This window comes from Melanostigma gelatinosum (genome assembly GCF_949748355.1).
Source record: "Melanostigma gelatinosum genome assembly, chromosome: 3".
Lineage (NCBI taxonomy): Eukaryota > Metazoa > Chordata > Actinopteri > Perciformes > Zoarcidae > Melanostigma > Melanostigma gelatinosum.
The window spans coordinates 167,904-190,212 of record NC_136636.1 but is presented as its reverse complement, the minus strand read 5'-3'; the positions used below and the strand labels follow the sequence as shown (position 1 = coordinate 190,212).

At 42.7% G+C, this 22,309-nt stretch overlaps 1 protein-coding gene across 1 annotated transcript in view; it reads left to right on the top strand.

The window, feature by feature from the left end:
- Positions 1-22,309, top strand: part of ptprt (protein tyrosine phosphatase receptor type T) — a gene marked incomplete at its 5' end in the record, with an annotated part of 300,839 nt that overhangs the window by 176,571 nt on the left and 101,959 nt on the right. Inside the window, 2 exons of the mRNA XM_079265832.1 lie at positions 6,430-6,466; positions 11,584-11,640. Of these exons, the coding sequence (XP_079121958.1) occupies positions 6,430-6,466; positions 11,584-11,640 (94 nt within the window). The remainder of the gene's footprint in view (positions 1-6,429; positions 6,467-11,583; positions 11,641-22,309) is intronic.

Sequence of the window (22,309 nt, the reverse complement as noted above, 5' to 3'; positions counted from 1 at the left end):
AGCTTGAGATTCTTGTGAAAAAAAGACTTGTGTTTTGCCACTGAGTCCACAATCTTCACTCTTCATGCATAATTTCTGGATGTAGAAGTAGCTAATCTTGTCCTTGTCGCAGACAAATGACTGTGGAATCCCACAGATTTCCACATTTGACACGGAAGCCGTTAATTGAGAGGAAAACCAACGTTCTGCTCCATAGAGACCAATGTTAAATTTTTCTTCAAAACATCTTCCACAGAACACGGTACCCCATTTCTAGATCGCCAGTTAAGCCACATTTTTTACACTACAGACACAATTTTTGAGGATCTGTTCTTCAACTCATCCTTCCTCTCATTTATTAATATCGCAGCAATAGGAGCTACGGTTATGGGAGTTTTGATGATTTGTTTGAGAGGTGTTTCCCTGTTTTATCTCCATTAAAAGGCTGGAGGCACACAGCTGTTCATGATTGAGCTCATTAGTGAAGCTGATTAACTCACAGACTCTCCAAAAGGTGCGTCCTCACCATGGCAACCAGTTACACGCACGCAGGCTCTCTCTGTCTGTCTGTCTGTCTCTCTCTGTCTCACTTACTCAGTCCATAAAACTGTCTGTCTGCCTGTCGCTTTTTGCAATTCTTTTTGAATGGGATCTCTATGGAGAAAATCCTCAAATCCTGTTATACTTCTTCAACTTTCAAAGCCTTCTTCTTCCTCATACTTTCAGCTACAGACACCACAGTTAGACATTTCAACTGGAAGAGTTTTCAGCAGTGCAGTTTAAATGCTTTCGGGCTTCAACATTTTCTAGATGGGTAGTCTCATATTTCTTAATTTTCAGCAATTATTTTACAATTCATTTCAGCGTTCAGCATTCCAACACATTTTCAGCAGGAAATGCATTTTCTAGTTGTTGGAATGCTGTTAAGCATTCCAACTATTGTTATCCTGTTTCTTTATTCCTCTATTTCTTCCGCCCCCCCCTGTTTTTCGTCGCAATGCTTCTTCTTCATTTTTTAAGCTACAGAAACCGTTCAACTATCAAAATGTTCAGCTCCTTCAGCTCATCTCCGCTATGACTTTTTCTATTTCTAACCTTTAAACTTTTTGAATTATTAAGCTTTTAGCAACTTTATTTTTGAATGGGATCTCTATGGAGAATATTTTCAAATCCTCTTAAACTTCTTCAACTTTCAAATCCTTCAACTTCCTCATACTTTCAGCTACAGAGACCATTTCAACTTTCAAATGTTGAGAAAACCCTCAACTATTGCCAACATGATTCAGCTTTTTGATATCTTTTAAGCTTTTTGAAATGCAGAAATTTTACTTTTATGATTTTTCAGCCCTTTTCTGACTTTATAATGGGTGTGTATTGGGCAGCTTAGAGTGCGTGATGTCACCGCTAGAGTGAAGAGCAGCTTGAGATTCTTGTGAAAAAAACATTTGTATTTTGCCACTGTGTCCACAATCTTCACTCTTCATGCATAATTTCTGGATGTAGAAGTAGCTAATATTGTCCTTGTCGTAGAAAATGACAGTAGAATCCCACAGATTTCCACATTTGACACGGAAGCCGTTAATTGAGAGGAAAACCAACTTTCTGCTCCATAGAGACCAATGTTAAATTTTGCTTCAAAAACATCTTCCACAGAACACGGTACCCCATTTCTAGATCGCCAATTAAGCCACATTTTTTACACGACAGACAATTTTTACAGGATCTGTTCTTCAACTCATCCTTCCTTGCACTTATTAATATCAGAGCAATAGGAGCTACGGTTATGGGAGTTTTGATGATTTGTTTGAGAGGTGTTTCCCTGTTTTATCTCCATGAAATGGCTTCAGGCACACAGGTGTTTGCGATTGAGCCAATTAGTGATGTTGATGAACACACAGACTCACAGACACACGTGCACATACACTCCTCTCTCTCTCTCTCTCTGTGTCTCTCATACAGTCATTCAGGTCTTAGGGATCTTTAGAGGTCTTTCCACCCTCCTCCACCCCCACCCCACACACACACACGCCATTTTAAAATAAAAGCCCCACAGAATGAATCCTAACTGAAATGCTTGTGATGAGCCTGTCATTTAATAACTGGTTTGTGTTTATCTAACATGATGATTCTGTCTCCTCTCCCCTTCTCCCCCACACCCCACACCCCATTTCAAAATAAAAGCCCCAGAGAGTGAATTCTAACTGAACTGCTTGTGATGAAGCCTGTCATTTAATAACCTCTGTTTATGTGTCAAACATTATGATTATGTCTCCTCTCCCCCTCCCTCCCCCACCCAGTCCCACCCTTTCAAAATAAAAGCCTCATGGATTAACTGTTTTTAAACGTTTCGCTCAAAATTTGGCTTTTTTGTTGAAATAATGAATGCTCTTACTAATACTGCGACAACTACTACTACTGATAATATTTCTAGTATTACCACTACTACAAATTTTGCTGTTGCTACTATTACTGCTACTGCTATTACTGCTACCATAAATATTATTACTACCACTACTGCTATTACTACCACTACTACTAATATGACAACTGCTACTACTACTGCTATTCATGCTACTAAAAGTAGTAATACTACTACAGCTATTAGTACGACTGCTACTAGTACTACTTCTTCTACTACTGCTGTTATATTAAATACTACGACCAATACTACAGCTATTACTATGACAACTGATACTACGTCTTCTACTACTTCTTCTAATTACTAATAGTTCTACTACTAATAATACTTCTACTACAACTACAAATATCACTACTGCTACTACTAGTACTGATTCTAATGCTACTAATACTTCTACTAATAATACTTCTACTACAACTTCTACTGCTACAAATATCACCACTGATGAAATTTTTTAAGCCACAGAAACCGCTCTTTCAGGAGAGGGGTGATATGACTTTTCATAGTCGGAATCTTTAAACTTTTTGAATTATTAAGCTTTTTGCAATTTAAAAAAAATTGGATATCTATTTTCAGCAATGTTTTTGCAATTCATTTCAAATTTCAGCATTCCAACGCATTTTCAGCAGGAAATGCATTTTCTAGTTTCTATTTGTATTCTCTTTGTCTATTTTTCTATCCTCCTCTTTTTTCTACTTTTCACTCATTCTCACATCGTCTCACTCTCTTTCCTTTCACCCCTCCATGTCTCCTTTTCACGCTTCCTTCCACCCCTCCATGTCTCCTTTTCATGCTTCCTTACACCCCTCCATGTCTCCTTTTCATGCTTCCTTTCACCCATCCTTGTTTCCTTTCCATGCTTCCTGTCATTCCCACCTTCTTCACTTGTCTTCTCCATAACTTTTTTCTCCTTCCATTAAGTTTCCTCTCCGTGTTTTGTTCATTCCATTCTCCATCATGTGTTCTTGCCGTCTATTTTCCTCCTCCTCCCTTTTTTCATACTTTCTTCCTTTTCCTCTCTCTCTCTTGTTCTCGCTCTCTTTGTCTCTCTCTCCCTTTCTCACCCCCCCCACCCCCCCCCCCCAGGAGTGACATCAGTTTGATGCCAGTCTCTCATCTCCCATCATTGTGCCAATTAGTCGACGCTCTGCACATTTAAAGTGCTCACCAACGGCAATCTTGATTTCTCCCTTGATGTCATGTGATGTCACACACGCACACACACACACACACAAAAAGGCAGACACACAAGAATAAAGTGCCGCGGGCTGTAAGTAAGAGAGGTAAGAGCAGGAGTGATGGGGGATTTAGGGATGGAGCGATGGAGGGAATAAAAGTCTCGAACAAGAGAGAGGGAGATTAAAGAAGATATAATACTGGAGACAGACAGGGAGGCTGCAGGGCTGAAGAGAATAATAATAACCTGGACAATCCGCTGTCACGGTTGATGGTTCAAATCCTCCAAACTAAATGATTGTTTGTTCAGTTAAAGGACGTCATACCGCTGCAGAGATGACATTACATTACATTACATCGCATGACAGTACATTACATTACAGTACATTACATCGCATTACAGTACATTACATCGCATTACAGTACATTACAGTACATTACATTACAGTACATTGCATTACAGTAGATTACATTACAGTAGATTACAGTACATCACAGTAGATTACATTACAGTAAATTACAGTACAGTACATTACAGTACAGTATATTACATTACAGTAGATTACATTACAGTACAGTACATTACAGTACAGTACATTACAGTACATTACAGTACATTACAGTACATTACAGTACAGTACATTGCATTATATTACAGTACATTACAGTACATCACATTACATTACAGTACATCACATTACAGTACATCACATTCCAGTACAGTACATCACATTACAGTACATTACAGTACAGTACATTACATTACATCGCATTACAGTACATTACATCGCATTACAGTGCATTACAGTACAGTAGATTACAGTACAGTATATTACATTACAGTACAGTAGATTACATTACAGTACATCACAGTACATTACAGTACATTACATTATATTACAGTACAGTACATCACATTACATTACAGTACATTATATTACAGTACAGTAGATTACATCACATTACATTACAGTACATTACAGTACATCACAGTACAGTACATCACATTACATTACAGTACATTATATTACAGTACAGTAGATTACAGTACATTACATTACATTACAGTACATTTATTTTATTTTATTTTTTTATTTTATTGGTTTATTTGAACGGGACAGTGCACATTAATAAAACAAATTCTGCAAATGTGCCAGAGTTAGCCAAAAGGCTATTTTTCATCTGTAGTCCCAATAGGCAGATGTTACACAATAAACCTAAAAACAATGTAAGATTAAGGTTAAACAATATTGACACTTAACAATGTGTGGACCAACAATGGAAAAAATGAGAACATTACAGTCATTCAGCAGACTTACAATTCAGATTCTGTCACACCGTAGACAGGAGCCACAGTCGCTGTAGAAGCCATTACTCTGATTTGTGTTTTGCCTGTAGATTCTATCCTTGTTAGTAAATTATAATCATGCTACCGCTTGTACATCAAACCATGCTAATTATGATTTACTGTTGAACCTCTTAAGATGCCGAAATGATTCTGACGCAATGATGACGTCAGGGGGCGTTAACTCTTTATGTAGACCTCACCTGAGGACGTGCAGGTGTGTTTTTCGACAAGAGAGCGGAAGGGCTAACTATTTTTCAACCGCATTACGCATTACGCACTACGAAACCGCATTATGAGACAAAGCGGGTTTTTCTGTTTAAGATGACTTCCATGTATGCTTTTGATGCTGTTCTGGAATAAAAGAAAGTTTTGAAGTGACACTACGAGAGAATGCGCGTTAATCGACCGACCGCTCCTACAGTCGCCCTTAAGAGATATCTTAAAGAGCAGTGATCTTCCAACAGAACCTTTCCTGTCTCACTTCTAAGACTTTGAGTTTGTCCAACACCTCCAGATGAGCCAGAACACAGAGACACTCTGGACCAACTTCTCACTCATGACGTAGACTTGAGCTTCAGGTAAATGGAACTGAAGTTCTGAGTAGATTCATGAGAGAGCAGAAGAAGAGACGGAGGAAGAAGCTGGGAGACAAAGGGAGGAGGAGGGAAGACACCAAAGTGCAAAGGGAGGTGAGGAGGAAAGGGAGGAGGAAGGAGAGGTGGAATAGTTGGAGGAGAAACGCAGAGGAAGAGAAATGGAAAAAACACGCCGAGAAAAATTAAGCCGGACACCTTTTTGAAAAATAAAAAGCTTCAGGGACAACACACACACACGCACACACACACACACACACACATACATACACACACACGTACACACACACACCTCAGAGTGCAGTTTGAGCTGGTTGTAGAGCAACACGGAGAGAGAACTGACAGTCAATGTCAATCAAGATGCACTCAGCTGACTCAAGAATCCCTAAATACATGCACTTTTATTCTGAGTGAGTGTGTGTGTGAGTGTGTGTGTGTGTGTGTGTGCATCAAAAAGCTGTTAGCTAAACTGAAGTTGCTGACACAGAAAGGGAGCGAGAGAGAGAGAGAGAGAGAGAGTTCTCCCACACATTAGCTGCAGCTCCACACACACTTAATATGTATTTATTTATGAATGAATGAATGAATGAAATTTATTTATAGAGCGCTTTTCACAGACATGACATCACAAAGTGCTTAACAGCAGAAATTTAAAAACATAAAAAACCACAATGTGACCCTAGGGTCAATAAAATAAAATAAAATTAAAATTAAAATGAGATAATAAAAATGTAAAACATATGTTAAGGTCTAGGACATGGGTTTACTTTTTACTCAAACGCCAGCCTAAAAAGGTGGGTTTTGAGCTGGTTCTTAAAAGTATTCACAGTATCCACTGCTCCTCCCTCCAAGCTAGTATTTATGAAGTGAACATGTGATTTTACCTAAACAACTTCTGTCTCTCCTCTCCACAGGAAACCAAAATCAACTGTGTCCGCCTGGCTAACAAAGGTATGAGCACCGTTCCACTTCTGGAATAGAGGATGTTATGTCAGATTTAACTTGTTAGTGATGTCGGCCCCTAGAATAGTGACACACACACACACACGCACACACACACACACACACACACACACACACACACACACACACACACACACACACACACACACACACACTCAGCCAGCTCCTCTCCATCTTCTCCTGCATGGCCTCGTCTCTCTTCTTCCTCTATTGTCTCACGTTCTCTCTGTTCTTCATCGTTCCTGCTCTCTGTTCTCTCTCTGCCTCCATGTTGCTCATGAGTGTATAAAGCGGAGCATCGGGCGTTAACATGCTGATTGAGCATCTTCATTTCAGCCGATGATGGAAGCTAAGCATCTCACCCTCTCCCCATGTCTCCCATCTTTATTTGCTGCTCATCATTTGTGTGCCAGCCGATGTGCTTTTAAAGCTTTTCAGCTTGCTATTGATTTTCCTCATCTCGTCTCTTTTTTTCTATTCTATTATTTCATCTCCATCAAACATTGATTTGATTTTTCCACATCTCTGTGTGCTCTCTGATTCTTTTAGCTCCCGTACTGTTTCTCATCTGCATTCATTGCTCATTTGTGCACATTTCTCTCTGTAATCAGGGTTTTTTTCTCACTCTATCCTTTTCCAGGCTTGTTCTCTGGGTGCAAAGTAGAGAGAGTGGAGGTTTACTGTGCAGACGCTGCTGTCTGTCTGCATGCATGTGTTAAAGACATGCTGTTCACTTTGTGACTAAATAATATAAATAAAAACAAAACTTTAAAAAATGAATAATCAACAGTGTTCCTTGACACTAAAAAGATTTGCAGATGATGAATCTATGTCTGCTGTCTGCTCATCATGTGTCCTAGACAGTGAAGCCAGCTGCTCATTAAAGAAACCAGATTCATACTTAGGGAAAGCAAATAGACAGAGACAAAGATCCATGTGTCTGTCAGAAGGTGAATCAGTTCTCAGTTTGAGAGAGAAAAGAAGAGCGACATAATAATCAATAACCATGTGCTGCTAACTGTAAGAGCACAGTGACTGGTAATGAAGCCTGAACCAGCTCAGAACCAGTCACAACGCTGTCTATTGATATCAGGACCAGATCAGTGAACTGATGTGTAGACCTGGTCCACATTGCTCCACTCACTGTTTTTGTGTCAGAATAAAAGAAACCGGACGAACCGACACGAAACAAACCTTCAGCAGCTGAGCAGAGAGCTTTGACATCATTCCTGTTTTCTTGCATCACAAAGAGGAATTTGATTTTGGGATTTTATGTCATCGACCTAAAGAAAATAATTAAAATCAGTGAGGTGTAAATAAAATAAACATGTTTTTAAAAATACAAATATGAGGCAGGAAATGAATGGAGCTGATACATGATACAAAGTGGAGACTCAGGAGGAGACTTATTCACCGTTTCCTCTCATGCAGCGTTGACTCTAATTGAATCAACCTGAAAACATTCAAACTTGAAACCTGCTTCTTTAACTTCACCAACTGAGGTTGAACATCTCTGCACGTTGCCTCTGAGCAGCATCAGTCATCATTGAGATGAACTGTAGTTCAGAGGCTCATGGTTGGTTAGCAGCCTGCTGCCTCAGTAGAGGTTCTTACCTGTTGCCAGTTCAGTGTCCAGTCATGTCATGTACACAACTGCTCTGTCAAGACAGGTACTGATGCGATATCTCATTAGAAAGCTACGGTTCTTGTACTTCGATTTATGCAAACCATTTCAAGATACAATCACAACAGCAGGTACAGTTAACGTCTCTGTCAACCAAACACTCCAAAAATAGCCCATAAAATATCGCCGTGATTCACCGATTATGATTCATAACGTCTCCCTCGTGCATGATACTCCACCAAAAACGGTCTTGCTAGATCGCTAAGGGTCCACACGATCGATTCCAGTAAAATAGTTAGTCCAAAACACATTAGTACGTCCATAAACACCCACAGGGGGCTGTTGCATCATTTCAAATTAGCCAGCACATATTGATAATGTTCTATGTATTTTAGTCATATCTCCTGGTAACATGTCAACATTGCCGGTCTCTGTGTCTCAAAATGGCGGCTGCATTCTGCCGGTTAGATTGACACCTCATTTGACCCAATAGGAGCTTCCATAGCCTGGTCACATTCTGGAACAGCCAACGAGAGTCCGCTTTGAAAGACAATGCCCGCCTCTCTTCTTTGTGTAACGCTCGAGCAGATCCCGATCAAACTCAGGTTTCAAATAGCCAATGAAATTACGAAGAGAACGCTATACAGATTCACAAGGTGCATGCTGGGTAAATGTTTGCGAACTCAAATCTCGCACCGTCAGTGAGGTACTTGTTATCGATCTTGAACACCAAAGTGTAGTTAGTGAGAATTTTCAGGAATCTGTGAAAGTTGACAATGGTTACGTTAATCATACATCAATACGTTAATCATAATACGTTAATCATACATCAATACGTTAATACATTAATCATAATACGTTAATCATACATCGACATAAACAATCTATAGTTTGAATTTCGGACACGTAGTCTGTGCATTTTGACGTGGCGTCTACGAGCCTCCAAATGCGCTTTTACACGGGCGTACTCTTCGTAAACCATGTGTAAAATATTTATTTTCTGTCGTATTGTTATCAAATTTGAACTTCCACCAGGTACTATGGCTACATGTTATGGTACCATTGTGTTTTCCAGCTCATAAGTCCCAGCCATGGTTATCTGCAGGCATCTGTTGGCCAAAGAAAATCCAGGCGGAAATAAAAACATTCTGTTTCAGTGTGTTGTAGCTTCATTAGCTCAATGCTAGCAGCACTTACAGTGATTCTTTAGTGATTGTTTAGAAATGTCAGAGTGTTCCCTTTCAACAGAGACTAAAACCATCCATGTACTCCCAACGGTTCAATAAGAGCTGTCAGTTTACTTTGGGTACGCCTTGGAGAGGCGTTTTAGGCAAATGCTACAGGAGGGATGAGAGGCGAGACCAGTGTGACCCGTGTTCAGCTCAATGAGCCGTCTTTGTGTCTGAACTAAGAACCAGATCACACGTTGAGTCTTTGCTCCAAACATTGCAACCAAGTTCATTCTTCTGTTTTCTTTCAAACATCTCTTCATTTCTTTTCTCTTCCATTTCCTACTTTTATTTGTATTAACCCGTTGAGCCAGACCGGCCGACTCAGCAGTTAACCCCGACCACCACATCTGCATCCACTGAAACACATCCTGACACCAGAACCACCTGACACCAGAACCACTCACATCCCAGTCCACATCCTGACACCGGGTCCACTCACATCCCAGTCCACATCCTGACACCAGGACCACTCACATCCCAGTCCACATCCTGACACCAGAACCACTCACATCCCAGTCCACATCCTGACACCAGAACCACTCACATCCCAGTCCACATCCTGACACCAGAACCACTCACATCCCAGTCCACATCCTGACACCGGGTCCACTCACATCCCAGTCCACATCCTGACACCAGAACCACTCACATCCCAGTCCACATCCTGACACCAGAACCACTCACATCCCAGTCCACATCCTGACACCAGAACCACTCACATCCCAGTCCACATCCTGATACCAGGACCACTCACATCCCAGTCCACATCCTGACACCAGAACCACTCACATCCCAGTCCACATCCTGACACCAGAACCACTCACATCCCAGTCCACATCCTGACACCAGAACCACTCACATCCCAGTCCACATCCTGACACCGGGTCCACTCACATCCCAGTCCACATCCTGACACCAGAACCACTCACATCCCAGTCCACATCCTGACACCAGAACCACTCACATCCCAGTCCACATCCTGACACCAGGTCCACTCACATCCCAGTCCACATCCTGACACCAGGACCACTCATATCCCAGTCCACATCCTGACACCAGAACCACTCACATCCCAGTCCACATCCTGACACCAGAACCACTCACATCCCAGTCCACATCCGGACACCAGGTCCACTCACATCCCAGTCCACATCCTGACACCAGGTCCACTCACATCCCAGTCCACATCCTGACACCAGGACCACTCACATCCCAGTCCACATCCTGACACCAGGACCACTCACATCCCAGTCCACATCCTGACACCAGGACCAGTCACATCCTGACACCAGACCACTCACATCCCTGTCCACATCCTGACACCAGGTCCACTCACATCCCAGTCCACATCCTGACACCAGGACCAGTCACATCCTGACACCAGGACCACTCACATCCCAGTCCACATCCTGACACCAGAACCAGTCACATCCCAGTCCACATCCTGACACCAGGACCAGTCCACATCCTGACACCAGGACCACTCACATCCCAGTCCACATCCTGACACCAGGTCCACTCACATCCCAGTCCACATCCTGACACCAGGACCACTCACATCCCAGTCCACATCCTGACACCAGGACCAGTCACATCCCAGTCCACATCCTGACACCAGAACCACTCACATCCCAGTCCACATCCTGACACCAGGTCCACTCACAGCCCAGTCCACATCCTGACACCAGGTCCACTCACATCCCAGTCCACATCCTGACACCAGGTCCACTCACATCCCAGTCCACATCCTGACACCAGGACCAGTCACATCCTGACACCAGGACCACTCACATCCCAGTCCACATCCTGACACCAGAACCACTCACATCCCAGTCCACATCCTGACACCAGGTCCACTCACATCCCAGTCCACATCCTGACACCAGGACCACTCACATCCCAGTCCACATCCTGACACCAGGACCACTCACAGCCCAGTCCACATCCTGACACCAGAACCACTCACAGCCCAGTCCACATCCTGACACCAGAACCACTCACAGCCCAGTCCACATGCCAGTGCTATCTGTCCTACTGGTCTTAATGGTTTTATCCCTCAACACTGCAACTTCTCTCCTCTAAGACAGATTGTGCAATTGAAAAGTCTAAATATTGATGAAATGGATAAAGAAAACTCTACGTCTATTTTTCTTAGCCTCTTTTCTTCTCTCTCTTCTCTTTTTGTTGTTGTTGCTTTCTTCCCTCTCTTCTTCATGCTTTCCGGCGGGACATGTGGCCCTTGGCCTTAGTGGTAATAGGTAGGGGACAAATAACAACGCCGTATATCCTAGTCATCCCCAGCGAAGGTGATTATTGCTTCATAGGCACAACATTTCCTTCGCTATGTTCTACTTTTTCATCAAAGTACAACCATGAACAGAATGCACTTTCTCTTGGTTGCCCCCTTTATTCCTCCTCCTTTTGTTTCTGGATTCTTTCTGTTTTTTACTCTTTGCTTTTTATCTCATCTTCATCTTACTGCATTGTCTACATGTCTGCTCTGCTTCCAGTGTCGCTGGCTGTGTTTGAACCTCTTCTTTCTCTGTCTGACACACACACACACGCACGCGCATGCACACGCGCACACACGTGCACACACGCACACACACACGCACACACGCACGCACACACACACACACAGTGGAACCATGCTGATAGTATGAGGACAGTAAACTAAAGACTTATGAGAAGGAAACACTGAAAATCAACGAGGAAATCAAGGAGCTGAATTCATTTTGATCTTTGTTTTTCTCTTTAAATTAACCCGCTTCAGTGAAGATGCATCAGCTGTTTACTGTCAGCATGGTTCCACTCTGACATGTCTGATGAGCTTTCATTGAGTGAGTGATTTGATGAAGACTTGTGGAGGATGATGATGATTCCCTGAAACAGTGTGAGATCCAACACACACATGTTGTTGGTAAAAGGCCATCAACAAAACTCTTCAACCCGCCTTCAGGGGCTTGATTCCTTTAATATTGCATTTTGCACTTTTTCCATCCAACATGGCACCAAGAAATGATTATTTTATACAATAAGGTTCATTTGACATTGTGACAGACCAAACACCCTGAAACACTTCTCTTAACTGCGTGAGTGACTCATGGCCGGTCACACATTCAGAATCGGTTGTTTTGGTGGTGGATTGATTTTAAAGGCGTTGGCTTTGATTTGAGCCCGAAATCATTTTAATCTTCCTCCAACGATCAAATCCCTCCTCAGACACAGAGCTCACCTGCAACCCTCGCCTCCCATCATGCTAACCTTTATGAATGTGACCATCACATACTGGACATTACTGCCATTCTATCCTATGTTGCACTAATAATCCACATTGTGAGTCCTGGTCCCAGAGGGGACACTAGCAGAGAGTCCTGGTCCCAGCGGGGACACTAACAGAGAGTCCAGGTCCCAGAGGGAACACTAGCAGAGAGTCCTGGTTCAAGAGGGGACACTAGCAGAGAGTCCTGGTCCCAGAGGGAACACTAGCAGAGAGTCCTGGTCCCAGAGGGGACACTAACAGAGAGTCCAGGTCCCAGAGGGAACACTAGCAGAGAGTCCTGGTCCCACAGGGGACACTAGCAGAGAGTCCTGGTCCCAGAGGGAACACTAACATAGAGTCCTGGTTCAAGAGGGGACACTAACAGAGAGTCCTGGTCCCAGAGGGAACACTAACATAGAGTCCTGGTTCAAGAGGGGACACTAGCAGAGAGTCCTGGTCCCAGAGGGAACACTAGCAGAGAGTCCTGGTCCCAGAGGGAACACTAACAGAGAGTCCTGGTCCCAGAGGGGACACTAACAGAGAGTCCAGGTCCCAGAGGGAACACTAGCAGAGAGTCCTGGTCCCACAGGGGACACTAGCAGAGAGTCCTGGTCCCAGAGGGAACACTAACATAGAGTCCTGGTTCAAGAGGGGACACTAGCAGAGAGTCCTGGTCCCAGAGGGAACACTAACAGAGAGTCCTGGTCCCAGAGGGGACACTAACAGAGAGTCCTGGTCCCAGAGGGAACACTAGCAGAGAGTCCTGGTCCCAGAGGGAACACTAACATAGAGTCCTGGTTCAAGAGGGGACACTAACAGAGAGTCCTGGTCCCAGAGGGAACACTAACATAGAGTCCTGGTCCCAGAGGGAACACTAGCAGAGAGTCCTGGTCCCAGAGGGAACACTAACAGAGAGTCCTGGTCCCAGAGGGAACACTAGCAGAGAGTCCTGGTCCCACAGGGGACACTAACAGAGAGTCCTGGTCCCAGCGGGGACACTAGCAGAGAGTCCTGGTCCCAGAGGGAACACTAGCAGAGAGTCCTGGTCCCAGAGGGAACACTAACAGAGAGTCCTGGTCCCAGAGGGGACACTAACAGAGAGTCCTGGTCCCAGCGGGGACACTAACAGAGAGTCCTGGTCCCAGCGGGGACACTAACAGAGGTCTCCTGGATGAGAGTCCTGTTTGACACGCATCCACCTCCTCACTGCAGCTTTTGTCAGCCTTTTACTTCCTTGTTGTCTAATAAGTGGATTAAACTTAAATGAAGTGATGTCATGGGATGTATATGAATTACGTTACCTTTCATAGTTAAAGCCATGAACACTGTTTTCTACCGTAATGTTCATTTCAAAGAAGTGTGTTACATCTGATAGAAAACATAATTATTTTTGTCTGATTTACATGATAGTGAAACCATTTCCTGTGCTCGTGGTCTTTTTAGTCCCGCCCACTTCTTTACAACCCAGGAGCTAAATATGAGTTCAAGCGTTTACTGGATTTCATTCAGTCATGCAGACACATAACTATGAATGAATCTGAACGTCATTGAGCTAAATAACAATCAGAATGTTGACTTGAACAATAGAGACACAATCTGTGCCAAACTGCTGTCACAGTGGTCCACAATGTGACTTCACATGAATACAATAATTCATATTGTCCTGAGGGAAATTGAGGTTGCAAGGCCGAGCACAAAGAAGTATGCATGCCATGCACAACAGCAGACGCTCGTCAAATCCTAAATGAATGACGATAAACATTGTATTGTTATGAAGCGGGTTCTTTACCTGCGGATGAAAGCAGAAAAACTTTGCTTGCATTCAAACATTGTTTCACTGCAACGCTGAACATTGAACGGATACCTTTTACCACTTATTACTTTTTGAAATGAACAGAAACATTATCCTTGAGGCGTGATTATTAACGAAAGCACTGCATTCATCCTGTCACTCGTTAATTAGTTGTAGTCGCATAAAAGCAAACACTGAATACTGAGTTATGTGTCTGTGGGTAACATACGCTTTACATTTTATTCATTGATCTCGAAGCAGCTTTACTGAAACATTATGTATTATATTAGTTTCTACTTCAATCAGTTTAAAGAGTGAAACCACAATGTGGACTTTGTTGGAGCTGGTTCCTCTTTTAGTAGCCCGGCAGCTGCTCCTCTTCTTCTTCTTCTTCTTCTTCTTCTTCTTCTTCTTCTTCTTCTTCTTCTTCTTCTTCTTCTTACATCACAGAGTTTAAATCGTCTCCGACCCGAGAACCTCAAACACAGAATCTGTCTGGACTCCTTCATGAATGAGATGAACATCTGACCTCACAAACACCTTTTGGACAAATCTCAATGTCTCAATATTTCAACATCTCAATATTTCAATGTCTCAATATTTTAATATCTCAATATTTCAACATCTCAATGTCTCAATATTTCAACATCTCAATATCTCAACATCTCAATATCTAAATGGCTGAATATTTCAATATTTCAATATCTCAATATTTCAATATCTCAATAATTCTCATGCTAATATTGACTCTTTTTCGATGCTTTTGATTGGCTGAAGGGAAATTATTTTCTATGTGATGCAGCAGAAAGCATGTATTGATAAGTGGGACTCTATCGTGTCTATATGCCCCCCCCCCCCCTCTATACTGTACACTGTATTATGTGTCCTGAGGTCCATTATAACTGACTGTGGTGCTGTGCAATACTGTGTGTGAGTGACAGGTAATGAAGGTCAATGGTGAAAATAATTCCTTCAATGGTTCACTTTTGCAGTTTAGCCACACACAAACACACACACAGTCACACACACACAGCCTGTCCTTCCCCACCATCAACATGTGGTGCCTGCTCTGAGTCGGGTTAGACTGGATTTGATCAGACCCTAACCCTGACCCTAACCCTGTTAGTAGGTGAATCTCTGGCAGCGATGTGACGTTTTCAGGACACAACAGCGTCGGTGTTGAAATGCTGCTCGAGCTGCATGCAGAGTTTGACTGCTGGCTGATAAATAGAGAAGTGAAAGAGAAAGAGACCACGTTACAGAGAGGAATATCAATAAAAACGGAGACTGAAACTGAGCTGAAGAAGTCAGAGAACAGAAAAGACAAAGCTCAGATGTTGATGTGTTTCTTCCTGTTGTTTCTCCTCTTGTTGTAGCATCGTGTTTGCACACACATCCGGGTGAATTGTGAGTCTAAGAGGTCAGGTTGTAAAGTACTCACCAGCATCTGGGGATGAAGAGGAAGAGGAGGGGCTGATGAAGGAGGGAGGAAAGATGAGGGCTCAATGTTTGATTGTTTGTTTTGTGGGGGACAGTCTGAAGAGACTTTGCAGCAAGAACTGTGGCAGGAGATGATTTAATGAGTTTATGAGAAAAACAGAGTGATAACTAATAATAATAATAATAATAATAATAATAATGATAATTCTGCTCATTCGAATCATCAACACATTTCTGCTCACTTGGGCTTTTATTTTGGGGAAAGGTGCACAGTGTTAACACGTTGACTGATTGAGGATGAATCTTTAGTTCAGATTGTTTCTGTAGCGACTGTTAGCCCACAGAGACGGACAAGGAAGGAACTCAATGAATGAATACATCAATAAATAAACAACAATATTAACAATAATGATAAGTTGCTGGCCGGCCTCTAATAACTAAGCACTCGTGAAATGTTCTGCTGCTTTTTAGAAAACGTTTTCTCTTTCAAAACAAAACTCAACATCTAATAATGTAACATTTGTAATGTTTCACTCAGAAGTTTCAAAAGTTACTTTATCCTGGAAAGGCTTTCGAGACTGATCCAACAATATTACAGTTCCTTCTGAAGTCAATCAAATTAATATACAGTTTAATTCCATGAATGATGAGCAGATCATTTCAAATCTCAGCATTGTGTCATGAGCTTGTTTTTTAGATATTGAATTACAGATTGCGTCGTCTCATGAACTGTAGCGTTACATGAGCTGAAGAACAAGGTTGAGCATTACTCGTTCTACATTTGACTCATATCGTCATGTGTGGTCCTGAATGATTCTTTGCTGGGATTTAAGGAGAAATATATGTTGTGCCAAAGTTAATTATTGGTGAGTATGAATCTAAAGTTCTTATAATAACTTCATGATTCATTTGGTGTGCTGTTATTGTAAGTCCCTCGGGATGAGTTTGACTCACAACGTGTCACCGTTTTGGTTCCAGGTAGTTCTTTTGGTCTCAAGGCTTTTCCTCTTCCTCCTTCCAGCCTTTGTGCTTTTGTGTCCCATCATGCAGTTGACTTTGGCCTTTGGCTTTACGACCTTCAATCAAAGTTCTATGTGAACACATCGTGTTTCCACATCATTGATTCACCATATGACATGTTGCATTGCATTGTGGGATTGTTTTCAGATGCAGATTCAGATTCAGCAAGGGTAAAGAAACTGTCAACAGATCTGCAGAGAGAGAGAGAGAGACATAGAGAGAGAGAGACAGAGAGAGAGAGACAGAGAGACAGAGAGACAGAGAGACAGAGAGAGAGAGACAGAGAGAGAGACAGAGAGAGAGAGAGAGACAGAGAGAGAGAGAGAGACAGAGAGAGAGACAGAGAGAGAGAGACAGAGAGAGAGAGAGAGGTTTAATATATCTTTATTTGTTTGTGTTAAGTTCCATTTACAGAGTTCTACTGTTACTCAAAACAAACCGAATTCTTTTCTGAACAACACGATACGTTATCATTTAAAACGGTTTAAACAAATAAGGTCCAACAAGCATAAACGTGTCTTTAATTGTCTGTAGGCTGAGATCTGACTCTCAGTTAGCGCCCTCTTTGTCCAGTTCTTTGTTCACTTTGTGAACTATTTTCTTGAGTCTGTATCCTTCCTGCTTCGTGAGACCTCCTCTGTCCTTGCTCCTCATGTGAGATCTGGCAGAGCTGGAGAGCTTCTCCTTGTCCGAGAGGTAGTCCTCCACTCTGGCTCCTCTCACGTTCTTACTCCTCCTCAGAAACTCCTTTATCTCCTCCACGCTGTAGCCTCCAGAGCCCCGAGAGCTGCCAGCACCGTGTTTAGAGGGCTCACTGTTTACAGCAGAGTTCTCCTCCTGACTGGACTCAGAGTCCTCCCAACCGGACTCAGGGTCCTCTTCCGGCCTGGACTCACACTCGGCTGCTCCTCCACTTTCTGTAGTTGCCACTTTCTTCGCCTGTGAGCTTCCTCTGTCTCCTCTCTGTTTCCTCTTCAGCTGAGGGGTCTTGAGCTGCTCCTCGTCTGCTTCCATGGCCACCTCGCTACCTGCCTCCACCTGTCCTCCAGCACTCTCCCTCACCTGCTGGACCTCACTTGCCCCGTCCTTCCTCACCTCTTGTCCCCCACTTGTCCTCTCTTCTCTCACCTCCTGTACCCCACCCGTCTCCTCCACCCTCACCTCCTGAGCCCCACCCGTCTCCTCCACCCTCACCTCCTGTACCCCACCCGTCACCTGCACCCTCACCTCTTGTACCCCACCCGTCTCCTCCGCTCTCACCTCCTGAGCCCCACCCGTCTCCTCCGCTCTCACCTCCTGTACCCCACCCGTCACCTCCACTCTCACCTCCTGAGCCCCACCCATCACCTCCACTCTCACCTCCTGAGCCCCACCCGTCTCCTCCACCCTCGCCTCCTGTGCTCCACTTGTCCCCTCTGTCCTCAGTACCTCTCTGGTTCTGGTCTTTGTTTGAGCCGTGTTCCCCAGGACAAGCTCTGCTCAGATGTCCTTCTCTCCCACAGCTGTAACATTTAAAATCGTTAGTCTTTGCAAAGATGACGTAGTCAAAGTCGTCCACAGTGATCTTGAAGCTGAGGTTGACCACTCTGCTCCTGTTGCTGGGGATCATGAAGACATGTCTCCTGTGAGACACCACGTGCTGCAACAGCGGAGACTGAAATCCAGAGGACACCCTCCTAACCGGAGACACCACCTTCCCATGTTTGGACAGCTCTTTGATGATGGCATCGCTCTTTATGAATGGCGGCACGTTGGACACAGTGACTTTCACCTCCGGTGAGGCGAGAGCATACGTGGGCAGGAAGTGTTCACCCATGGAGATCCCGTTCATCAACACCACTTCCGCAGTTTCTAAGCTGTCCAGAAAGATGACCACAGCGCTGTTCATCCGCGCTGCGGACTTCACGTGGCTGTGGCCGACAAGCTCACCCACTCCCAGGCTGATCTCCTCCACCCAACACCCGAACAGCGGCGGGATCTTCACGCCGTGTTCCCTGGTTAGCTCCGTCAGGCGCATGCTAGCGTTTAGCACGCCGACAGCACCTGCTGCCCGGCTGCAATCCGCTCAAAAAGACCCAAAAAACAGATAAAAGTACACAAAAAAAACCCCGTGAACCCTGCACACCCCACTACACTATCATACCCAACATTACACTATCACACACCCCACTACACTATCATACCCAACATTACACTATCATACCCAACATTACACTATCATACACCCCACTACACTATCATACCCAACATTACACTATCATACCCAACACTACACTATCATACACCCCACTACACTATCATACCCAACACTACACTATCATACCCAACATTACACTATCATACCCAACACTACACTATCATACACCCCACTACACTATCATACCCAACACTACACTATCATACCCAACATTACACTATCATACCCAACACTACACTATCATACACCCCACTACACTATCATACCCAACACTACACTATCATACCCAACATTACACTATCATACCCAACATTACACTATCATACACCCCACTACACTATCATACCCAACACTACACTATCATACCCAACATTACACTATCATACCCAACACTACACTATCATACACCCCACTACACTATCATACCCAACACTACACTATCATACCCAACATTACACTATCATACCCAACACTACACTATCATACACCCCACTACACTATCATACCCAACACTACACTATCATACCCAACATTACACTATCATACCCAACATTACACTATCATACACCCCACTACACTATCATACCCAACACTACACTATCATACCCAACATTACACTATCATACCCAACACTACACTATCATACCCAACATTACACTATCATACACCCCACTACACTATCATACCCAACATTACACTATCATACCCAACACTACACTATCATACACCCCACTACACTATCATACCCAACACTACATTATCATACCCAACATTACACTATCATACACCCCACTACACTATCATACCCAACACTACACTATCATACCCAACACTACACTATCATACCCAACATTACACTATCATACCCAACACTACACTATCATACCCAACACTACACTATCATACCCAACATTACACTATCATACCCAACACTACACTATCATACCCAACATTACACTATCATACCCAACACTACACTATCATACCCAACATTACACTATCATACACAACATTACACTATCATACCCAACATTACACTATTATACCCAACATTACACTATGATACCCAACACTACACTATCATACCCAACACTACACTATCATACACAACACTACACTATCATACCCAACATTACACTATCATACCCAACACTACACTATCATACCCAACATTACACTATCATACCCAACATTACACTATCATACCCAACATTACACTATCATACCCAACACTACACTATCATACCCAACACTACACTATCATACACAACACTACACTATCATACCCAACACTACACTATCATACCCAACATTACACTATGATACCCAACACTACACTATCATACCCAACACTACACTATCATACGCAACATTACACTATCATACCCAACACTACACTATCATACCCAACATTACACTATCATACCCAACACTACACTATCATACACAACACTACACTATCATACCCAACATTACACTATCATACCCAACACTACACTATCATACCCAACATTACACTATCATACCCAACACTACACTATTATACCCAACACTACACTATCATACACAACACTACACTATCATACCCAACATTACACTATCATACCCAACACTACACTATCATACACAACACTACACTATCATACCCAACACTACACTATCATACCCAACACTACACTATCATACCCAACATTACACTATCATACCCAACATTACACTATCATACCCAACACTACACTATCATACCCAACACTACACTATCATACCCAACATTACACTATCATACCCAACATTACACTATCATACCCAACATTACACGATCATACACAACATTACACGATCATACACAACATTACACTATCATACCCAACACTACCATACCCAACATTACACTATCATACCCAACATTACACTATCATACCCAACATTACACTATCATACCCAACACTACACTATCATACCCAACATTATACTACCATACCCAACACTACACTATCATACCCAACACTACACTATCATACCCAACATTACACTATCATACCCAACATTACACTATCATACCCAACATTACACTATCATACCCAACACTATCATACCCAACATTACACTATCATACCCAACATTACACTACCATACCCAACACTACACTATCATACCCAACATTACACTATCATACCCAACACTACACTATCATACCCAACATTACACTATCATACCCAACACTACACTATCATACCCAACACTACACTATCATACCCAACACTACACTATCATACCCAACATTACACTATCATACCCAACATTACACTATCATACCCAACATTACACTATCATACCCAACACTACACTATCATACCCAACACTACACTATCATACACAACACTACACTATCATACCCAACATTACACTATCATACCCAACACTACACTATCATACCCAACACTACACTATCATACCCAACATTACACTATCATACCCAACACTACACTATCATACCCAACATTACACTATCATACCCAACACTACACTATCATACCCAACACTACACTATCATACCCAACATTACACTATCATACCCAACACTACACTATCATACCCAACATTACACTATCATACCCAACACTACACTATCATACACAACATTACACTTTCATACACAACACTACACTATCATACCCAACATTACACTATCATACCCAACACTACACTATCATACCCAACACTACACTATCATACCCAACACTACACTATCATACCCAACATTACACTATCATACCCAACATTACACTATCATACCCAACATTACACTATCATACCCAACATTACACTATCATACCCAACACTACACTATCATACCCAACATTACACTATCATACCCAACACTACACTATCATACCCAACATTACACTATCATACCCAACATTACACTATCATACCCAACATTACACTATCATACCCAACATTACACTATCATACCCAACACTACACTATCATACCCAACATTACACTATCATACCCAACACTACACTATCATACCCAACATTACACTATCATACCCAACATTACACTATCATACCCAACACTACACTATCATACCCAACATTACACTATCATACCCAACACTACACTATCATACCCAACATTACACTATCATACCCAACATTACACTATCATACCCAACATTACACTATCATACCCAACACTACACTATCATACCCAACACTACACTATCATACCCAACACTACACTATCATACACAACATT